This window comes from Mercenaria mercenaria, chromosome 1 (genome assembly GCF_021730395.1).
Source record: "Mercenaria mercenaria strain notata chromosome 1, MADL_Memer_1, whole genome shotgun sequence".
In the NCBI taxonomy this organism is placed as follows: domain Eukaryota; kingdom Metazoa; phylum Mollusca; class Bivalvia; order Venerida; family Veneridae; genus Mercenaria; species Mercenaria mercenaria.
This window is the reverse complement of record NC_069361.1, coordinates 110,426,188-110,447,595: the sequence shown is the minus strand read 5'-3', so window position 1 is coordinate 110,447,595 and position 21,408 is coordinate 110,426,188. Positions and strand designations below refer to the sequence as shown.

The following is a 21,408-nucleotide window of genomic DNA, read 5'->3' as shown; positions in this document are numbered from 1 at the left end:
AAGGTTTTTCTATTATTTGACCTAATGACCTAGTTTTTGAAGGCACGTGACCCACTTTTAAACTTGACCTAGATATCATCAAGGTGAACATTCTCACCAATTTTCATGAAGATCTCGTGAAAAATATGGCCTCTAGAGAGGTCACAAGGTTTTTCTATTCTTCGACCTACTGACCTAGTTTTTGACCGCACATGACCCAGTTACGAACCTGACCTAGATATCATCAAGCTGAACATTCTCACCAATTTTCATGAAGATCCATTGAGAAATATGGCCTCTAGAGAGGTCACAAGGTTTTTTCTATTTTAAGACCTACTGACCTAGTTTTTGACCCCACGTGACCCAGTTTCGAACCTGACCTAGATATCATCAAGATGAACATTCTGACCAATTTTCATGAAGATCCATTGAAAAATATCGCCTCTAGAGAGGTCACAAAGTTTTCCTATTTTTAGACCTACTGACCTAGTTTTTGACCGCACATGACCCAGTTTCGAACTTGACCTAGATATCATCAAGGTGAACATTCTGACCAATATTCATGAAGATCTCATGAAAAATATGGCCTCTACAGAGGTCACAAGGTTTTTCTATTTTTAGATCTACTGACCTAGTTTTTAACCCCACGTCACCCAGTTTCGAACTTGACCTAGATATCATCAAGATGAACATTCTGACCAATTTTCATGAAGATGCATTGAGAAATATGGCCTCTAGAGAGGTCACAAGGTTTTTCTATTTTTAGACCTAATGACCTAGTTTTTGACCCTACGGGACCCAGTTTCGAACTTGACCTAGATATCATCAAGATAAACATTCTGACCAATATTCATGAAGATTTCATGAAAAATATGGCCTCTAGAGAGGTCACAAGGTTTTTCTATTTTTAGACCTACTGACCTAGTTTTTGACCCCACGTGACCCAGTTTCGAACTTGACCTAGATATCATCAAGGTGAACATTCTGACCAATTTTCATGAAGATCTTGTGAAATATATGGCCTCTAGAGAGGTCACAAGGTTTTTCTATTTTTAGACCTACTGACCTAGTTTTTGATGGCACGTGACCCAGTTTCGAACTTGACCTAGATATCATCAAGATGAACATTCTGACCAACTTTCATAAAGATCCCATGAAAAATGTGACCTCTAGAGTGGTCACAAGCAAAAGTTTACGGACGCACGGACGCACGACGGACGACGGACACCGCGCGATCACAAAAGCTCAACTTGTCACTTTGTGACAGGTGAGCTAAAAAGTATACTAGTAACTGGAAACATTTACTGACTATTGGGCGAAAACTGACATAATACTGACTTTGTATAATTTGTTATGAACTCAATTGCTAACTTCTCTAACTTTTTGACCATATTCCCAGCCTCTGTTAAGAATGTTTCTTTTAACAAAAATACACTTTTATATGCTGTTTATATAAGTTATGATGTTAACAAACTGTATTTCTGTCATCAATGTTAGGTTCAAAACTGTTAAATGATGAAGGAATAATTTTATAGCCAATTTAGTCACGACAATGTACATGCTATAAAGCTGCAAGTGTACCAAAGATGAAACAGGAACTTTGATTTAGAATAAAAACTGAACATTCCCACTGACATGGAACGAAGCCTTTGACACTATCACCAGGTCTTTATGAAAACAAATGATTTTGACAATATAACAGTCCCATTCTAGAGACTGCCCATACCTGTCTGAAAATCTCATGCACAATATTGATGTTTTCTCGTGTGGAGTACATAACAGATCTCACAATCTCGTACTCAGATGTGCTGTGTTCCTCGTTGCAGAAACTTGAGTTGGGAGAATCTTTCTCTGTGATCTGAGAACTAGCTGACAAGGTGCTAGTGTTACTTCCGGGAGCTACATCCTGGTTCTCTTCTTTTGTTTCAGAGATGTCCTTTTTGGCTTTACCTTCATCCTCATCCCCCTCGGCTAGAGCTGAACATGAGATACCTCTGTAACAGTTACAGTTTCATTTATATTATTCCATTTTCTAGACTTCTTTTTAAACATTCAGTATCAAAGATATTATGAATCTTTTAAAAGGTTTCAAAATGTGGTAAAAGGTAATTCTTCATTTTTTTAGAACCTCAAGAATTTTTTTAGTATTTTCCACAAAAAATAAACTTTAAATTTCAACACTTAGGATGATTTAAGTTTCAAAAAATTTGTTTCAAATAAATCTAGAACGAACATGTTGAGGTGACAGAAAATCTTTGGACAGATGAGCAACACAACTGTTTTCCAGATTTCACAAAAAAACCCCTCAAAATCAAGAAAACTGACTTTAATTTAAAAATCTATAGAAGGATGTCATTCAAACAGAAGTTGAAAGATATTTCCATAAAGAAAATAATAAATGAAATACTCTCAACTCTAGCAGACATAAGGTGAAAAATTTAGTTTTAATGGCTATTTACAGCATAACTAGTCTAAACACAGGCCTTTTTTTCATCAATTTGGGAATGCCACCGACACCGGTGGAATTGGGAAAATGCTCTCGGAAATTATCTTAATTGGGACAATTTGCAAATTACCAAAATCGACATAAATGTGTTTTTGTGTGAAATATTAATGAATTGCATTTCAGTCATTGTTCAGCAGTATTATAATGTACCTAAATATACATACAAATTAGCAAAACTATCTTAAAACAGCAAATACCCTAAAAGGTATTATCATTTGGGAATTTTAAATTCAACTTTGGGAAAAAAACATACTTTTTGGCATTGGGATTACCTCCTTTTACCGGAGGTAGATTTATAGGGGAAAAAAGCCCTGAAACATCAAACCAGCAACCAGAGATTCTCATTTTTTTTTTTTTACTTACTTATTAATTGCTTTATTATGCCAGATCATGCAATACCTATTAAGTGAATCCATAAAGTAGATCATTTAGTTGGCAAATATGGGGGGTGCTAATGGTTACCTACTTTCTATCTAAACTATAAATAGGTTATAGATCACTTACTGACCTTATAATGAATTAAGTTATTGCTTGCATTTCACAGACTCCGTTACTGTAAACCTTAATTTCATTAGAAGCAGGGCTTCCATTAGGATTCAATTTTATGGAGTCAGGACTGCCTAACATTCAGATTTTGGAGTCCCTCTTAAATTTTCTTGGAGTCCTACGTAGTATCACTTTGTACAATGACCTTCAATATCATTATCATCATATCTAATTGGTTCAGAACAATGTGTAAAGTAATAGAATAAAAGGACCACTAGAATGATTAGAAAACATTTTATTTAACAAAAAATATTTTATTGTTTTATTATACGTATAGCAACAGTCAGCATTTTATTAAAATCAACAGACTTACTCTTGTTCAGCTATATAACGAAAATCCACTTTAAAAAAACCTAAAGCACATTTTACTTGGAGTAGAATTATGTCAAATTACGTCATTCACCTGGCAATACTAACTCAACCAGTTAACTTTCATCCCACATCAAAGAAAATCAATAAAGGAAAATTTTGCCGACACCTCCCTTTGAAGCCACGTGCTAGTGTCATCAAAATGTGTCAAAGATATCAGTTCTTAATAGGAGAAAAAATTGAATGTTTTGTTGTTTTTTTCTCTAAAAAATACTGTAAAAATAGGATTTATCATTCACGAAAATCCAAAGTAAGTAGCAAATTTATTACCGATCGTCAAAAATGTTTTAATTTAAACTGGATGTGAAATGTCAATTGCTAGAAGAAAATAGTTACTTGCTGAGGTTTTTTCTGCTGAAATTATCGATATATTTTCCACAATTAGTTACTTTGTCTTCCGACTTCGGAGCTTGTTTCACCAACTTTATCCGAGCCGAATGCATGTAATGTTTTATTGTCGGCAATTAGCGCCTTCTAAACATGTCAACTGATCTGGATAACGGTTTACATTTACAGACGGTCTGTGTCAAACACGATGCTTTCACACTAGTCTCACACTTCAAATGCTGCAGGCAGTTTTTACGAGGCTGACAATCAAGAGTTATTAAACCGCTTTGATTAGTTTCGGGGCGGAGCTAATCACGTCATTCATGTGAAGTTACGTCACGGTGTATTGATTTTGTCGTCCTTTGAACATATCGGCAGTCCTTGGTACGCCTCTGACTTTGTGTATTGGCGTACGGATCATAATTTTTGGCGTATTTTACGCCGGGACGCCGCTTAATGGAAGCCCTGTTAGAAGGTCAATAAATCATGTCTAAAATGAAGTTTTAAAAACCCATCATCAGATTATTCTTTGAATACAGTCTGTACCCTATGAACAATAATAAATGGGAAACATTTTTATTTACTCTCTTCAATTAAATAGAACATCTCAGTGGAATTTTAAAACAAGAGCTCCGCCAAGCAGGCCAATATACGTCCGAAGGGTTATATCAGAGGATGGGAGCACAATTTAAAGAACTTGATGGTTGAAGCCCAAAGGACAGGAACAACAAAGGGAAGAAATTCAATAAAAAATTGTAAGTCCACAAAAAAAATTCTATGTCTGCAAAAAATCCTTACCAGGTAAATTGCTACCGGACGGACGGACAGACACCGGGGGTATAAAATATTATCTAGCCTCCTACAAGTTTCTTGCATTTCTATTGGTCAATAGATGTGACGTGGAGACAGGATATATTCCATATCCTGCTAGAAAATTTTAGATATGAATTTTGATTAAAAAAAAAATGGCCGCCGCTTTGTTAATTTACAAAATATTAGATTAATAGTATGTAAGTAAACGGTAGTCAGCAAGATAAAATCGTTCCACAGCTTGTTGGTGACAGGATACGGGATATACACTGTCTTGAAAATCCATGGATTTCCTCGACAGCGTATATCCCGTATCCTGTCACCAACAAGCAGTGTAACTAATAATACGTCCCTTTGGGCGTATAAAAAATATGCTGTTCACTTACTTTAACACTTCTCCTTCGGGTTTTTTGTTAGAAGTAATGGTAAATGTTGTTAGCCACCTAATGAAGGAATCTCGGCATTCAGAAACATTTTCTGGCTCATCAGTTGTCAGGGTATCTGCTGGGGCTCTCACAGATGGCAAATCTGTATAGAAACAAATACTTATTGGAATTTTCTGTATAGAAACAAACACTTACTGGAATTTTCTGTATAGAAACAAACACTTACTGGAATTTTCTAAGTAAATAAACCAAGCTGTACAGAAAATACATAAGGATAAATATATAATCACAATGAGCCAAAAGAAAAGCAGACAATATTCCATCCATAAACTGTATTACACTTTGTAATAAGAATTTTTTTTTTTTTTTTTGGATTTAACGTCGCACCGACACATGATAGGTCATATGGCGACTTTCCAGCTTTAATGGTGGAGGAAGACCCCAGGTCCCCCTCCGTGCATTATTTCATCACGAGCGGGCACCTGGGTAGAACCACCGACCTTCCGTAAGCCAGCTGGATGGCTTCCTCACATGAAGAATTCAACGCCCTGAGTGAGGCTCGAACCCACATCGATGAGGGGCAAGTGATTTGAAGTCAGCGATCTTAACCACTCGGCCACGGAGGCCCCCAATAAGAATAGGAAAGCAAAAACAATGAAGAAGTTGTTATATAGAACATTATGTTATACAAGTTATTGATGTTATAATTAACCCCTAATAGAAGACTGAAGCATGTCCATTTCACCTTGAACAAATTTATGGAGTTTCACACAATACTTAACAATTATTCTAATTGCCAATGAAATTTTTTCTTTCATTCAGAAGTCAGTATTATTTCTAAGAACTTACCCAGGACAGGATCATAAATGGTTCTGTTCCTGTCAAAGTCTGGTAGAAGCCAATTCAAGTAAGAGCGCTTAAACTTGTTAAAAAGGAAGACAAAACACACTTCTCTCATATCCTTGTTCATCCATTCTATCTTTATCACCTTGAAAACACAGCATTACAACTTCATAACTAAACATAAGAATTTTATCACTTTACAACAGGCTTAAGTATAAAGAACCACATTTAAGACTTAAACAGTCAGAACTTTTTTCCAAAGCAGGGCTTGTTTCCAGCATTTTTGGGAGATGACCTATATGTTTGGTATTGGGAATTTTTAATCCTTTTTGGTCAAAATTGGTAGTATCTTACGGTGTTTACTTTCCTAGTTTTCACATTTTTTTAAATCAGCAGAATTCTTCTACAAAGACATCCCTACTGTTTCGGACTTAAGTATTTCCAGGAGTACGTGCCAAAAGGTAGTAAGTGCCTGCTTTATTCATATGTAATTACAACCTTCTGGCTCTAACCCCCTTGAATTATTTTTTTTTCTTTACATGTGATTTTGTCTGTTTCAAGTTTTACACTTTAAAGTATTCTTCATTTTCAAAATAAACAGATAAAGATTCAAACAAGAACAAGGCAGTCTGAAAGACAGCTAAATCCCCCGCCACTGCTATGGATAGTGAAAGGGTAAACCCTTGACCTTTAGCTGTGACCTTGACCTTGAACTGATATGGCTGACTCAAGAATTCTGCACAACGTCTTGATCAGGTGATCATTTGACCCAAGTTTCATGAAAATCCTTCAAGGGGGATTAATAACAAGACCTGTCCATAAGACAGCCAATGCTCGACTATTTGAATTGTCCCAGAAGTGGAATATTACCCTAAATGTTAAACTATTTATAGAGTTTGAATCAAGTATCTGCATTAGTTTTGGAGATAGTAACTGGCATGCAAAACTTTAACCTGGATTTTTTTTCTAAGTCCAAAAGGGGGCATAGTTTGGTCAAAATGCATGTCAGAGTTATGGGACTTCATGCTATCACCTAGTTTTATAACCCCGGAGGACACGTGAAGTTTCAATTCAATATCTGCATTAGTTTTGGAAATAGTAACTTACATGCAAAACTTAAACCAGGATTTTCTAAGTCCTAAAGGAGGCATAATTTAACCAAAATACATGTCAAAATTATGGGACTTGACCAATTGAGGTTTGTAATTGACCTAGAAAAAAGAACAAGAGCTGTCACTATTGGTGACAAATGCCCCCGAAGTGTGCCCAAGAACGCTACAGTTGTCTGCGCAAAAAATCACACATTTCATGACCTTGACCCGAGAGATTCCGGTCATAAACGTGACACACCTTCTCAATATGGTTAACATTTGTGTCAAATTATTTTCAAATCCCTTGACAAATGGCAGTTATGGACCAAACAAGAAACACCTTTAACCTCTAAGTGTGACCTTGACCTTAGAGCTAGGGCTCTGGATCTTGCGCATGACATGTCGTCTCATTATGGGGAACAACTATGCCAAGTAATTTCAAAATCCCTTCATCAATGGCAGAGTTATGGACCAGACATGAAACAGACCCTGTTAACCTTTGACTTCTGTGACCCTAACCTTGAAGATAGGGATTTGGGTCTTGTGCACGACACACTGTCTCATTATGGTAAACATTTATGCAGAGTTATTTAAAAATTCCTTCATGGATGACAGAGTTATGGACCAGGCACGAAACAGACCCTGTTAACCTCTGACCTCTAAGTGTGACCTTGACCTTGGAGCTAGGGGACCTGGTCTTGCGCATGAGACGTCATCTCACTATGGTGAACATTTATGCCAAGTTATTTCAAAATCCCTTTATGGATAGCAGAGTTACAGCCCGGACAAGAATTTACATGGAGGCACGGATGAACAGACAGTGCGATTTTAATATGCCTACCTTTGGGGGCAAAAAAAAAGAAGTTCTAAAGCCATATACCTTTAAATGATAGCTATACGTACTTGCACACAAAACCAAGGGGTGACACATACTGACAACAACCATCTTATTTCAATACTTGGCAACAGAAAACATAATAGTTTTAACTTACCTCAGACACCAAAAATTGAAGCAAGGCATCAAAGAAGAACTTTGTAATATTATCAGGCTGTTTTTCCCCTGGCACCGGCAGTATAGGAGTAATCTCCCCTGCTGCTATTATCCCGCCATAGGCTGAAAATTAGTGAAGATTTATTAAAATGCAAGCTCTCTTGAGTATGACAAGAAAAAATGGATTTTTATTATCTTTCATTTGAAAATTTCTGAACTAAACAATATTCTTAAAATGAAAATAACTTAATACTTAAAGTTCAATATTCTTAACATTTATCGCTACATTTCCTTTTTTCAGTGTTAATAGTTGACATTCTAGTTACAAGTTAAGTTTTTAACAGAACTGATTATAGGTAAGACAGTTATTTTAAGAAGAAATGAGTTTTATAGCAAACACTCAAATTTCAACCAAAATAAACAAAATACTTTTAAAAGCACACTTAATAGTATGTATCAACACAAAGGAAAGGGCTATATAGCACTTACAAAATGGTACAAGCATTAACCCACAGGTTGTCATGTATTATTTGTTATATTATCCTAATTAAAGACTGAATTTTATCATGTTCATAAATAACAAGTAATGATGTCCAAAATATACATCACCGTTAGACCTATTTAAATGATGTTGGACATACTATAAAATATCATTAACGCAAATATTTTCAAATTTACTCAGGCTAAAGGACAAGTGTATATCTTTTATACTGTTTTACGGATCAGATGGTATCTCTTAGAATAATAATGCATGCAAATAAGATATAATATTAATAAACAAAGTCTTCTTCAAGTCATTAATCATATTTGAAGAGTATTGAGTCCTTGAGTTTTAAAGAGCAACAAATACAAGAAATGGTATAATATCATACAGTTTTAATAAGATGTACTTAGTGTTATTTCTGGAGCTCAAAAAGGGCAGGGTGCTGCCTAAAAGGGGCTGGGTGCTGCTAAAAAGGGGCAGGGTGCTGTTTTAAACAGGAAATTTACTGTAGAAGTAGTTGCATTTCAAGATGTTTACATTTATGTATTCATTCTATTTATGATTATTGCATACCTGTCAAAGAATAAAGTGGTTTATGATATCTTTCAAAACCAGGGCTCCAGAAATTTGCCGGTTTGTCGGTTTTGGACCGATTTTTGACTTTTCAGACCGATTCGTGAAGTGAAAAAATGAAAAAAATCGGTCCCGTAAAAATGGAGAAAAGTATAAATTTCGGTCTGAAATCTCAATACATGATCACCTGCCAAGCAGGAAATTGTTGGTATCACCCTCAGATAATCAATAAACGTGTCAAACGGTCTGACTGTCACCTTGATAATCAGTCTGTAATTAGCATGTGACGCAATCAGTGCTCGTGCGCCACATCCTTTAATGTTTGCAGACAGCCGACTGCAATGTATTAAACATTTTTGACTGGTTTCCAAATGTTTCTGACTGGATCTAAATGCTTTCGACGGGGATCCACTTCTTTTATTGAGAATCCGACGGATGGTTTATTTCAAAAGGCTATGATTAATCAAGCGTAAAAAAACTAATGGTCACTGCATTTAATGAGACATCACACGGGAAACCGATATAAATAGATTTTATAATTATTTGATTTGTAAAAATTTCATGATTCATTAGTTGGGCCTCCAGTTGAAATAAGTATAGAAAATCGTCTTTGCAACCCAACTGTACAAAAAAAAAAAGAAAGAAAAAATGGACTGGTCAACACGAATGATAAAGAAAACCAGAATGGCAAATCTGTCTTTTAAAAAACATTTCAAAATGAAATTTGGTTTACATCAGAAGAGAACATATAACTTTATAAAAGTACAACGCCAGTGAAATGAAATATCCTGTTGACCTTTTGGTACTACACATGCGGGAAATTTGATCTCAGCATTAACATAATGTACACATTCGGTCCACTACAGAGTATTCTTAAACAAGAGGGCCATGATGGCCCTATATCGCTCACCTGTTATCATTGCACTTAAGGACAAGTCTTCAAGGTCAAAAGATCATAATAGAAAAAAATATAGTTGAAATTTTCTTTAAGTAACTTTAAAAACAAGATTTGAAAACTTTTTGTAGAGGTCCACTAGGCAATGCTACATGTCAAATATCTAAGCTCTTCTGGTTTATTTTTAGAAAATTTTGAAGATTATTCTATGTACAATCAAATAACCCCATGGGGCAGGGTCAATTTGACCCCAGGGGTCATGATTTGAATAAACTTTGTAAAAGTCTAATAGGCAATGCTACATGTCAAATATCTAAGATCTAGACCTGGTTTATTTTTAGAATTTTATTTTAAGATTTTCCTACGTAAAATCAAGTGACCCCTAGGGCGGAGCCAATTTTGACCCCAGGGGACAAGGTTTGAACAAATTTTGTAGTGGTCCACTAGGCAATGCTACATGTCAAATATCTAGTCTCTAGGCCTTCTAGTTTATTTTTACAAAATTTTTGAAGATTTTCCTATGTAAAATCAAGTGACCCCTAAGGCGTGGTCAATTTTGACCCAGGGGGTCATGATATGAACAAATTTTGTAGAGGTCCACTAGGTAATGCTACATGTGAAATATCTAAGCTCTAGGCCTTCTGGTTTATTTTTAGAAAACTTTTGAAGATTTTCCTATGTAAAGTCAAGTGACCCCTAGGGCGGGGTCAATTTTGACCCCCGGGTCATAATTTGAACACCTTTAGTAGAGGTCCACTAGGCAATGCTACATGTCAAATATCTAAGCTCTAGGGCTTCTGGTTTTTGAGAAGAAGATTTTTTAAATATTTTTCTATGTAAAATCAAGTGACCCCTGGGGCGGGGTCAATTTTGACCCCGGGGGCCATGATTTGAACAAATTTTGTAGAGGTCCACTAGGCAATGCTACATGTGAAATATCTAAGCTCTAGGCCTTCTGGTTTATTTTTAGAATTTTTTTGAAGATTTTCCTATGTAAAATCAAGTGACCCCTGGGGCGGGGTCAATTTTGACCCCGGGGTCATGATTTGAACAATTTTAGTAGAGGTCCACTAGGCAATGCTACATGTCAAATATCTAAGCTCTAAGGCTTCTGATTTTTGAGAAGAAGATTTTTTAAGATTTTCTTATGTAAAATCAAGTGACCCCTGGGGCGGGGTCAATTTTGACCCCGGGGTCATGATTTGAACAAATTTGATAGAGGTCCACTAGGCAATGCTTCACACCAAATATCTAAGCTCTAGGGCTTCTGGTTTTTGAGAAGAAGATTTTTAAAGTTTTTCCTTTCGGTTGCCATGGCAACCAGTGTTCTGCATGGAATTCAATTCTTTGAACAATTTTGAAAGGGGGCCATCCAAGGAACATCCCTGTGAAGTTTCATCAAAATTGGCCTGTTGGTTTAGGAGGAGATGTTGTTTAAAGGAAAGTGTGGACGGACGACGGACCCTGAGGTGAGCTAAAAACTGAGGATGTTTGGCAGAGAATGTCACTTTGACGCATTGTATTTTATAAAATTCCGTCAAAGAATGAGAAAACATCACAAAGTATCTGCCGTGAATACGGTACCGAAGTCACGTGTGTTGGCTTTTAGACTAGTTAGGTACACGGTGTCAATGCCTCGGCAATTTTATCCCTGCAAGTATTTTCTCGGAAAAACATCAAAATTTAAACAAAGTAACTATCACATATAACACTGAATAACTGTCTTCATTGTGTGGTAACTCGCGGTGACCGGTAAATCATTCTTAATGCATGACATGCTTATTTCTTTACTCTATCACGTTTTACAAATATGGTATACTGGTAATGCGATGGATGGGGTAGCGCCGATGTCATGATTTTCGTTTCGGACCGATTGAGTTCTCAAAATTTCCGGAGCCCTGTTCAAAACCAGTAACAGAGTTTATACATTACTTTATATTTTTGGTCAAACCATTCAAGCCTTTTTCTTAAGAAATGTCACCAATGATGTAAACTTATTCAAATGAATATGAAATAGCGGAGGGCCTTTAAATGTTTTAAGCTTGAAACCAAGATTATGTTACAACATAATAAAAAGGTCTGTTTCTGGTCACATTATAACCTAATATTAATCAAAATTCATGTTATATTGATACGGCTGAATTTTTATTGGTACCAGAAGTTAGAATATGTAAACAAGTCAACCAAGCCATACAAAAAGAATGTCTTTCATCAATATTTCATTAACAGAGAAGTGCTATAACAGTCTGTAAAAAATATATATCGAAAATGTACTATCTGAATACTGGTACACTTCCGGAATGTCGTCTAAAAGTGGTTTTTGCTTAGTTTACTTGACTGACTAGGATAAACCAGAGGTAGTTCCTCAAATTTTGATGTTACTTACCATTAAAAAAAATTACACTGTCAGCGTTTTTTGAAGGGATTACGGAAAAATTGCATAAAACATGGGTGTAATTAGGATCGTGAACCGACATTATAAACTTATTTTTGCTTTCAAAATTCATTAAAATGTGTGCATTTTCTAGTTGAAATTACAGTAGGATCAGGCTGCATTGATATATATTTATTATTATACTGAACAACGGTTCTAACTTATAGCTTTTACAGGTAATTTTCACGTGCTCAGTATTCAGCTAGCTGCTTACGGACAATTCATTAATTGAAGCCTTTTGACAACACACAGGACCAATACTCTATCAATTAATTCTAACACTTCACTGATTCTTGTTATTTGCATGCACTCACCGTATCGTAATTTGCTGATCAAAATAATCGCGAAGCATGTCTACGGGATAAAGGACAGGATTTAGCAGAACATCAAAGGCAGGAGGGCACATATTAAGGGCAGCATGGTGGCAGTTAAAAATGGCAGGGCGAGGTGCCTCGCTGTACTGCTATAGATATAAAACTATGCACTAGTGTAATGAACTTTTGATAAATTAAGATCGTTAAACAAAGTTTAAGCCACAGCACGACTTGTCTAATTACAGACCCAAAAATTTGAATACAATGCCACACTATAAATTTGGTATCAGGTGTGCGACATTTTAAAGTCTTGTCACATAAAAAAGTTCATGATTTCAATATTTTCAATTTTACTCAGGCTAAAAAACAACTGTTCATTTTTTGGCAATTTTTTACTAAGTCCTTGGATATGCATATTTTGATGTATTTAAGACTGTTGTAACATAAAAAGCTAGCAACATAAAACTTCAGGTAATCAAGATCAGTGTTCCATGTGGAAAATATCTGCTGTCATCCAAATGAATAACTTTTGTACCATCAGAACAAAATGTGAAGACTGAAAATTCTGTCTACAACAATAAAACATAACTTTATTTTTCAAGGAAACTGATAAAACCATGGTAAAAACGATCTTTTTTATTGACAATCATTATTATCATTGCAACAGAAATGAAACAAATCTGGGTGACTGTGTCAGGATTAGGCTATGGGCATGTCCTCAAATATATCAAGGAAGTATTAAGCTCTTTTCACATCAAGGTAAAATCATTTTTTTATAAATTTATAATTCTGGGAGAGGTAAGGGGAAAAAAACACAAAACATATCAGGCAAAAATGGGATCAAAATAATTAGCAAGGGAATATTGCATCCATTTTTTTCAAGAAGGAAATACACAATCATGTATTGCAATGCATTAAACTTTTCTCCTGACTATTTCCACACATGAAACACTGATCAAATAAATAAGAAGAAACATATATATAATTATGTTAAACACTGGAAAATAAGTAACAAAGAATACATTTAACAGTCATGCATGGGTCAACCTGCACACTTACATATACCTGACAAACTTGTACTAGAAGCTCTTACTGTTCAGAAAAATGCACAAAAAAAAAAACTAAGTAGAAAAGCTGTTCATAAATGCACTATCGTGAAGTGAAAAGATTATTCTTAAGAGTTTACAATGGAGCAAAATATATCCATATAAAGTGATTCATGATGCTTCTTACAACAAATTACAACAGGGCATGTATTAAGGATCAAATTATAGCTTTGCAGTTAAGACTGAAATTTTATGCATATTCAGTCATTAGATTATTGTAGTACTTTGAAACTGAACCAAGCCTCCTCCACAATTTGCCACAGTTGCCAATTGAAAACAGAATATTTTAAGTGGTAAGCTTTTTTTACAATATGTATCAATTACTAACATCTGGCAAAAAGTAGCTGATACAGTAAAAGTGGCTTCCATTTTAATGAGCCCATGGGAGACTGTGTTCAACTACCAATTGAGAAATCTAACTCACTTGCATATTAAATATATATAGTCAACATTTAGTCCAATTAAACAAATTTAATCATTTTCTGGTTACTGCTTTTCCTAACATAAATTTCCATGCTAAACGTTTAGTGTCAGAATTGTTAAAAATTTAGATCAAGTTAAAACTCAAACGTCAAACTTACTATCAGGGGTTGAAGCAGTTCTACCACAAAGCACATCCTGTTGTTCACCATCTCCGAGGCCAGGAACCAGTTGCAGGAAAATCTGGTGACATTCCTCTGAAGCATTATCTTGCAAAATCTGGTACCAGATCAAAAATAATCGCATTCCATCCCTTCTCAGCTGATAAAATATAAAACATAAATGACTGCAATTTATCAATTTTCTTAACATAAAATGTAACAATTGCTTGCCTCCTTAGCAGAATACTGACCAAATAAATCAAAATATTGAATACAGACACATTCATAGACTTAGATTAAAATAAAATGATCTCAAAATGCTTTTGTTAAGAATGTCCTTTAATTCAGTCGTTGATAGAATGGATTTAGATACAGTACCCTGCAAATTACCACAGTTTGGTACAAATCAACTCCATACATGTTTAGAAAGGTGGAAAAGCCAGTTATAAATATCAATCAACATTTATTGCTACTGAACACCTCCTAAAATTAGTAAAACATGCTGTTCTGGAAATTACACTTGACTGTTTTTTGACTATCAATATAAGAAAAGCTTATGCTAGTGATCGAGGCTTGATTCCCTGTCAAGTCTGGCGTCCTGAGTAGTGTTCAGCGCTGGGTGATTTACTTAAATTGGTACTTTATCCAGCAGCGGTGGTTTAGACTGAATGCTGAAAGGCAAATATCACACAAACCAAGGGCTCGACCTGAAATAAGTTATTCCATTGATTCAAAGTGGGACCTTCATCAGCTACCTACTCTAAACACGAGACCTTTTAATTTTACTTGAAAGTTCTCTTTAACTATGTACCTTGAGTCCATTTCCAGGGTGTAGTAATTTCTTCATTATCCGCCCAATGCTGTGAAACATCCATCTTTTATGAACCAGTTCAGGTAGCAACAGTAGAATTTTCTGTAATCAATTTTAATTTCTAAATAACCAATGGCAAGTTCTTATTTGCAAAAATAAAAATAAAAAATACCGCTTTCTTTTTTAACTTTATTCAAGTTTACAGATTTCAACAAATGAAAATTTATCAGCATAGAAGAACAGCTGATTCACTATCAAAAATGAATCCAAATTATGAATTTTTAGTGCTGTTGCATTGCACACAGTAATATACCCAAACCATGCATGCCAATAAGAACTCCACTTGCAAGTGTCATTTACTATCTATGCATAATTACAATATCAATATATTATTTGTAGTTAAATATGTGTAGTCGTAGTTACTTACTTCAAAAATATGCAATATATTGTCCAGTTCTTCTCTGTGTGACTTATTGGCTGGAAATAAATTTTAATTCAGGTTATGGAAAAGTATTCAATCATCCATAATAATCATTACTGCTGACAAATCTTTGTGAAGGATCTGAAAAACATATTACAGTGTACCTAACCGGTACATACCATTTCTAAAATTTCCACAGAGAAATAAACAGTTAAAACTAATACAAGCACATCATCAGATACAGGGCCCACACTGGGCTGAAAAAAGTTGGAGCCACCTTTTTTCTCGGGAACGGTAGGGAGGGTGCTGGAGAGGTTTCCCTTCCCGCGGCGCGTTGAAAATTTTTGTTACTTCCCATAAGCAAATGGTGATATTCTAGCTATATAGGGGGACTTTTGAATGAAAGTGGGTATACCTCTAAAGCAAGTTTTGTATTTTAAAATGTTGTTGGATGTTTGAAGCAACCTGTCTGGAATATTTTTCCATTACAGCTTCTTTTTGTTGTGGGCCTACTATGTAAATGCATGGCCCGGGGGCTGTGTTTTTGGTGCTCTGTGCTTCCGAGAAATCTACCCTGATACAGGATTACATTTCAAATCCATTCCTAACTTTTAGAGACAATCAAAAAAGTTGGCAAACACCTTTACTAATTACTTACTAAGATCACAGACACGGGTCCAGTGTATTTTTTTTTTTTATTAATATAAAAAACACCTTTTTTCACACAAATATGCTTTCTATGTTAGTCAAATGAAAAAAAAAGATGACAAAAATCCGGTCACAGTGTCGTGTATGATATTGTGACCAGATTTTTTGTCATCATTTTTTTTTCATTAGACTAACATATAAAAAGTATATTTGTGTGAAAAAAAGGATTTTTATATTAAACAAAAAATACACTGGACCCGTGCCTGTGACTAAGATACTGTCTGACGGTGGCGACATCGTTAAAAAATTCATCAAACCAGGGGTCCTGAAATATTTTCAGAGTCTACTTGTCCACGGACAAGTTGGGCCCACAAATCCACTTGTCCGTACCAAAGAAGAACTTGTCCGTACTTTTTAGTTTAAAAAGGAAAGGATCAGCATTATCATTACTAAATAAACAAATAATACAAACATACACTTCTGTTGACTTCTATTTTGACTTATATAAAGTTTTTACGTTATGACTCGAACCATCCATTTGAAAATATGTTATAACTAGCAAACTAAGTGACTAGAACATCCACTTGAAAATATGTTATGACTAGCAAGTTTAGTGAGTAGAGAATAATTAAGAACACTTGAACACATGCCATTGACAAAAATAGTCTCAGTATGCCTAGAATTTCTACCCTGGTCCCATAACATTCACTGAATACTGCACTGGTCTTTCAGGGGTCCTGAAATAAGCTGTCCGAGTTGTTAAATGTCAAAACAATCGACTCGAAAAATTAAGCCACAAATTTTGCCTACTAAACTTTTTTACATAGCGCCAACCTAGCTAATCGATTTTCTGAAAATCAAAAATGAAAGTAGATAACGGGAATCCCCAGACTGGCACTCATTTTCAACTTAACGGTATAATTTTCCAATAATGATCATTCAATGTAGTAAACCAGTCCACATGTCTATAAATGGCTGCATACATTTTTGTTTTGATAATTTAAGGGTCATAAATGATCACAAACAGATTAGATATTGCCTTTAGGCATGCGGAAATCACAGATGACGCCGATTAGTTTCGTTTTCATAAAATGTTTACCACGGAAATTTTACTTGTCCCCGGACAAGCCAGCTTCTAAAAACTGCTTGTCCGGACCGAGGAATCCACGAATCGGACAACTCGGACAGCTTATTTCAGGACCCCTGCAAACCAGTCATTATTTTGCCGATTTATTTATTAATTATTTCATCATGGAAATTAAAGGCATCAATCATTTAATCTGCCGTAATGAGAACGAAACAAAAAGATTATTTTAACCCGATAATCGGTTGCTAATTGATTGCAAATTGCATCTTCTCGCGTGTCAATATGTTTATTACACATTGTTATATGTAAAGTAAACGCAGACTGGGTAGTACTATCCCGAAATAAGTTAATTTTATAAGGTAAAATTATCGGAACCAGTCAACTGTTTTTAACATAATTTCTGGGAGGTTACGATTTAGAACGTCTGAAACAAAATGGCGGTCCAAATTACGAACATTTTTTCATTTTCGCCACTCGCGATTTTTCTTCGCCACTTTCATCGCAGATTCGCCAAATGGCTCGAGTGGCGAACGACAGCGTGGGCCCTGCAGATATGTGTTTGTTTTTCTGGGATTTAAACCACAACCACACATTTTTTTCAATGACATACAGTGACTTTCGAGCTTTTAATAACAAAAGAAGATCCCCTGAGCACTATTTCAGGCTTAGGCATACACATAGGTAGAACTACCAATCTTCAGCTGGATGGCTACTTGCCTTGAAAGATATCTACATCCAAATTAAGACTTATTAGAGACCACTTGGCCACAAATGACCTTCATCAAATATTGAGAAGTTATTTTTAAATATTAGAGATACATTAATCTCTGGTCATCTTTTTCAGTTTGCAGAGATTGAACTCTTAAGATGGATAATGAACCTAATTGTTGTAAGATTACCTCTTTGCTTGAGATCCGCCTCCACTATCACAAAGTTATCAAAGAAAATGTAATAGATGTGTGAGTAATTGTCCTCAAAAAATTTCTTTGCCTCGGATGTCTCATAGTTGTCTGAAAACAATAAAAGATTTTCTTAATTTCAATTCAATAACATACAGAGTTCTGATTAATTTAAACAAATTTTACATTGATATATTCAGGGTTCTCACTAGCAGCATTCCCACTGACTTTTTGTACTTCAGAAAATGTGGGTACATGATAAAAAGTTGGATACAAACCATACAAATTGAAGAAAATGTTCCAACTGAAACAAAATTATAAAGAAGTATATGGGAAGTGACACTTTTATTCAGCCTGTGTTAATGACAGTGGTTTGTTTTACACATGCACCGCAGGGATACAGCGTAGAAGTCACTTCTCCTTATAGAAAAGTGGAGAGACTTCTATATGAAAAACAGAAATTTATCACTTCTAACTCAATATACACCCCCCTCCCCCCACCAGCAAGCTTGCGAAGCAATCTGAAAAGATGGCTATAATTTTCTTGTTTATGGATAAAAACTATTGATGTGACCATTCATTTTCTGAGATACATCATTTTCCATGCAATGAGTTTTTCTTTATTCCATAATTCTGAAAAAAAAGCTGTTTTCAAAAATTCAAGCAGACGCTGGTAGGTATCACCCGCCGAGTTTTTATAAAAAAATTTTTGCTGCTATATCTTGCTGCAACATATAGCAACAAAAAATTATAAAAACTCGGTTATACAGTATCGGACTCGAATAAAAAATGAAAAGTAATTTGTAGAAAATTGCCCGATGAAAGTCAGTCTGCAATCGGTCATTTTGTAAATATTAATAAACAAGCAGCCTACGAGTCTTTCTTTTACAATGGAGACCAAATAATTGAGTAGTATATGCCAGCTGACCACTTAATTATTCAACAACTTGTTGAAAAAACGTCCAAAAACGTTGCACATGTTGACAATTATCGGAAAGTGTCAAAGATGTAACCGCGTCGTTGATTTGCTGAATACTATGGTGTCTAGTTTTACGAATAATTTGATTCGCTGTCACAGTTCTCGCGAAAATCTCACAAGTACCTGGGTAGGCGGAGCTTAAATTATGCTATCGGCATGTAAATTCAACTCGTCTTGACACATAGCAAATTGTCAACAGTGTGTAATGCAGTAATTGGCTTGTTGTGCGGATCAAAAATAATGTCTGGTTACTTGAATTTCGTCTCAGCCTCTTTATGGACGAACAATGTATTTTCTGTCAGATTATTTATGCGTGCATTGTACCCGTGGAACTTTAAAACTTGCGTGCAATGACTTTTTATGCGTGAATTGCGCAGATTTTTGCATGAATGGGAATGCTGTTATTTTATGCCAGATCAAAAGAAAAATGGATTAGAAATAAATTAAAGTAAAAGGTGAGTCCATTGCATTTCATTTGATGAAATTATAGCGTGACAGACTTCTGGCATGATTCCTGGTTAGGTTTCAGAACAGGATTCGTTTCAGCTCAGAGATCCGTAACAGCATATAAACATCTCTGAGCTGAATTTTTTTAGCTAGAGCACTTGTGTAGAACCACCGACCAAGCTGGATGGCTTTCTCACATGAAGAATTCAACATCTTGAGTGAGGCTCGAACCCATATTGGTGAGGGGCAAGTTATTAGAAATAGGTGGTCCGACGACAGAAAAAAAAGAGTTAGTGTTGACCCCTGCTGCCTTGGCAGCTCTGCTGTGAACATGGTTAATGTATAATTTTCACACTTTGGGACATCAGTCTACTAAAAATGAGATTTTATTCTGACAAAATACCTTAACAAGACTGAAAACCTGTGTCTGATTGCCTTGACAAAGAGTTAAAGGTAGAAAATTCTAAGAACAAATATTCCAAGGCCAAAGACCAACCCAGAACTGTCCGCAGATGTTTCAACCTAGTTAAGGTGTCTTTCTTTGGGTCTGCAACCTTCTGGGCGGCTTTTTTGATGTCCCCATCTTTGTTAGATTTCCTAAACTTAGCCAATGCCGACGACATTTGGCTGGATAATGCCAAATTTCCAATTAAAATTTACATCTCGTCTGCTATGGCAAAATTCTTTTCCAATATGGCGACTGTTTACCTGAGCATGCGCATTGCAAATAAGGGAGCTAACCGAACGTTTTGCAGGCCTAAGTCCACTAATTTTACATCAGGTTATAACACACTAAATAGTTGTTCTTTATTCTATATAAAATTGACCTATTTCATATGACCGCAGCACACATCAGGACCCATTTTAAATTTCTGTAACTTACATTTTCTTAAAGAATATTGTCAGTGCTAACTAAAAATCAAAAGAAAAGTGGGGGTCATTTTGATGCAAGAAAAATAATTTCAGTCAAACATACAAACTGCAAAATCAGCTAAAAAATGAGACCCCAAATTATACTGGTGGTGTATGATCTAAGTTTCCATGAAAAATTTTGTCATGTTGTTATTTCATTATGAAAATGTTACCTACATGTCAAGCATAGATCTGTCATGTGATTTAAGCAAAAAAATTGCAAAGAAAATAAGGAAAATAGCTCTACAGAGCAAAAAAACTGAGGACTATTTGTATCCGCCATTATGCGACTACCATTTTTTTTCGCGCCATTTTTCTATTTAGTGTCTGTATGCCATCAGGTAACACTGCCGGCTAGTCTGTTTCAATGATCTGTCTTATCGAATACAGAGTATGTAGTATTTAACGCGTGGAAGAGTCTACACTGTCGCACTGTCGGCTTGCATTTCAAACAGAAATGTAAATTTAATAAATCTTCAAACGTAACACTTGATATTTTGCAATTACCTAATTTAATATATATAAAAAATGTTCTTGACATTGTACATACTTTTTGAATACTTGTTGCTACAGATGTCCCTACTATGCCAGATATTAGGATAGGCGCAAATGGTATTGAGAAACTTGAGCAACCTGAACCCCCATAAGGCCAGTGGTCCTGACAAAATCAAATCAAGCCAATAATACTTAAAACACTCTCTGTAGAACTATCCCCCATCCTTGAGGTCATATTCCAGAAATCCCTGGAGGAAGGATCACTTCCATCCCAGTGGAAATCCGCATATGTAACGCCCCCATTTTTTAAAAAGGTGATAGGTCAAATCCAGTTAATTACAGGCCAATTTCATTAACATGTGTCCTATGCAAAGTTCTTGAACACATTGTTTCCTCATCTATTGTTAAGCACTTCACCAACCATGGTTTTCTGTATGACCTACAGCATGGATTTAGGGAAAAAAGATCATGTGT

At 35.5% G+C, this 21,408-nt stretch overlaps 1 protein-coding gene across 14 annotated transcripts in view; it reads right to left on the bottom strand.

The window, feature by feature from the left end:
* Positions 1-20,221, bottom strand: part of LOC123526658 (ral GTPase-activating protein subunit alpha-1-like) — a 172,620-nt gene extending 152,399 nt beyond the window's left edge. For 12 of the 14 annotated variants that reach the window (XR_008366593.1, XR_008366594.1, XR_008366595.1 and 9 more), the window contains exons 1-10: positions 20,024-20,221; positions 18,102-18,212; positions 15,474-15,523; positions 15,047-15,148; positions 14,236-14,395; positions 13,608-13,640; positions 7,850-7,971; positions 5,773-5,911; positions 4,924-5,065; positions 1,706-1,973 (exon numbers count right to left, since the gene is read on the bottom strand). Coding sequence is in view for 10 of the 14 variants with exons in the window: in XM_053520431.1 (XP_053376406.1) it covers positions 1,706-1,973; positions 4,924-5,065; positions 5,773-5,911; positions 7,850-7,971; positions 13,608-13,640; positions 14,236-14,395; positions 15,047-15,148; positions 15,474-15,523; positions 18,102-18,212; positions 20,024-20,150 (1,254 nt within the window). In the remaining 4 variants the exon portion in view is untranslated. The remainder of the gene's footprint in view (positions 1-1,705; positions 1,974-4,923; positions 5,066-5,772; positions 5,912-7,849; positions 7,972-13,607; positions 13,641-14,235; positions 14,396-15,046; positions 15,149-15,473; positions 15,524-18,101; positions 18,213-20,023) is intronic. The other 2 variants (XM_053520438.1, XM_053520456.1) reach the window with 2 other exon arrangements.
* Between the last annotated feature and the right edge of the window lie 1,187 nt (positions 20,222-21,408).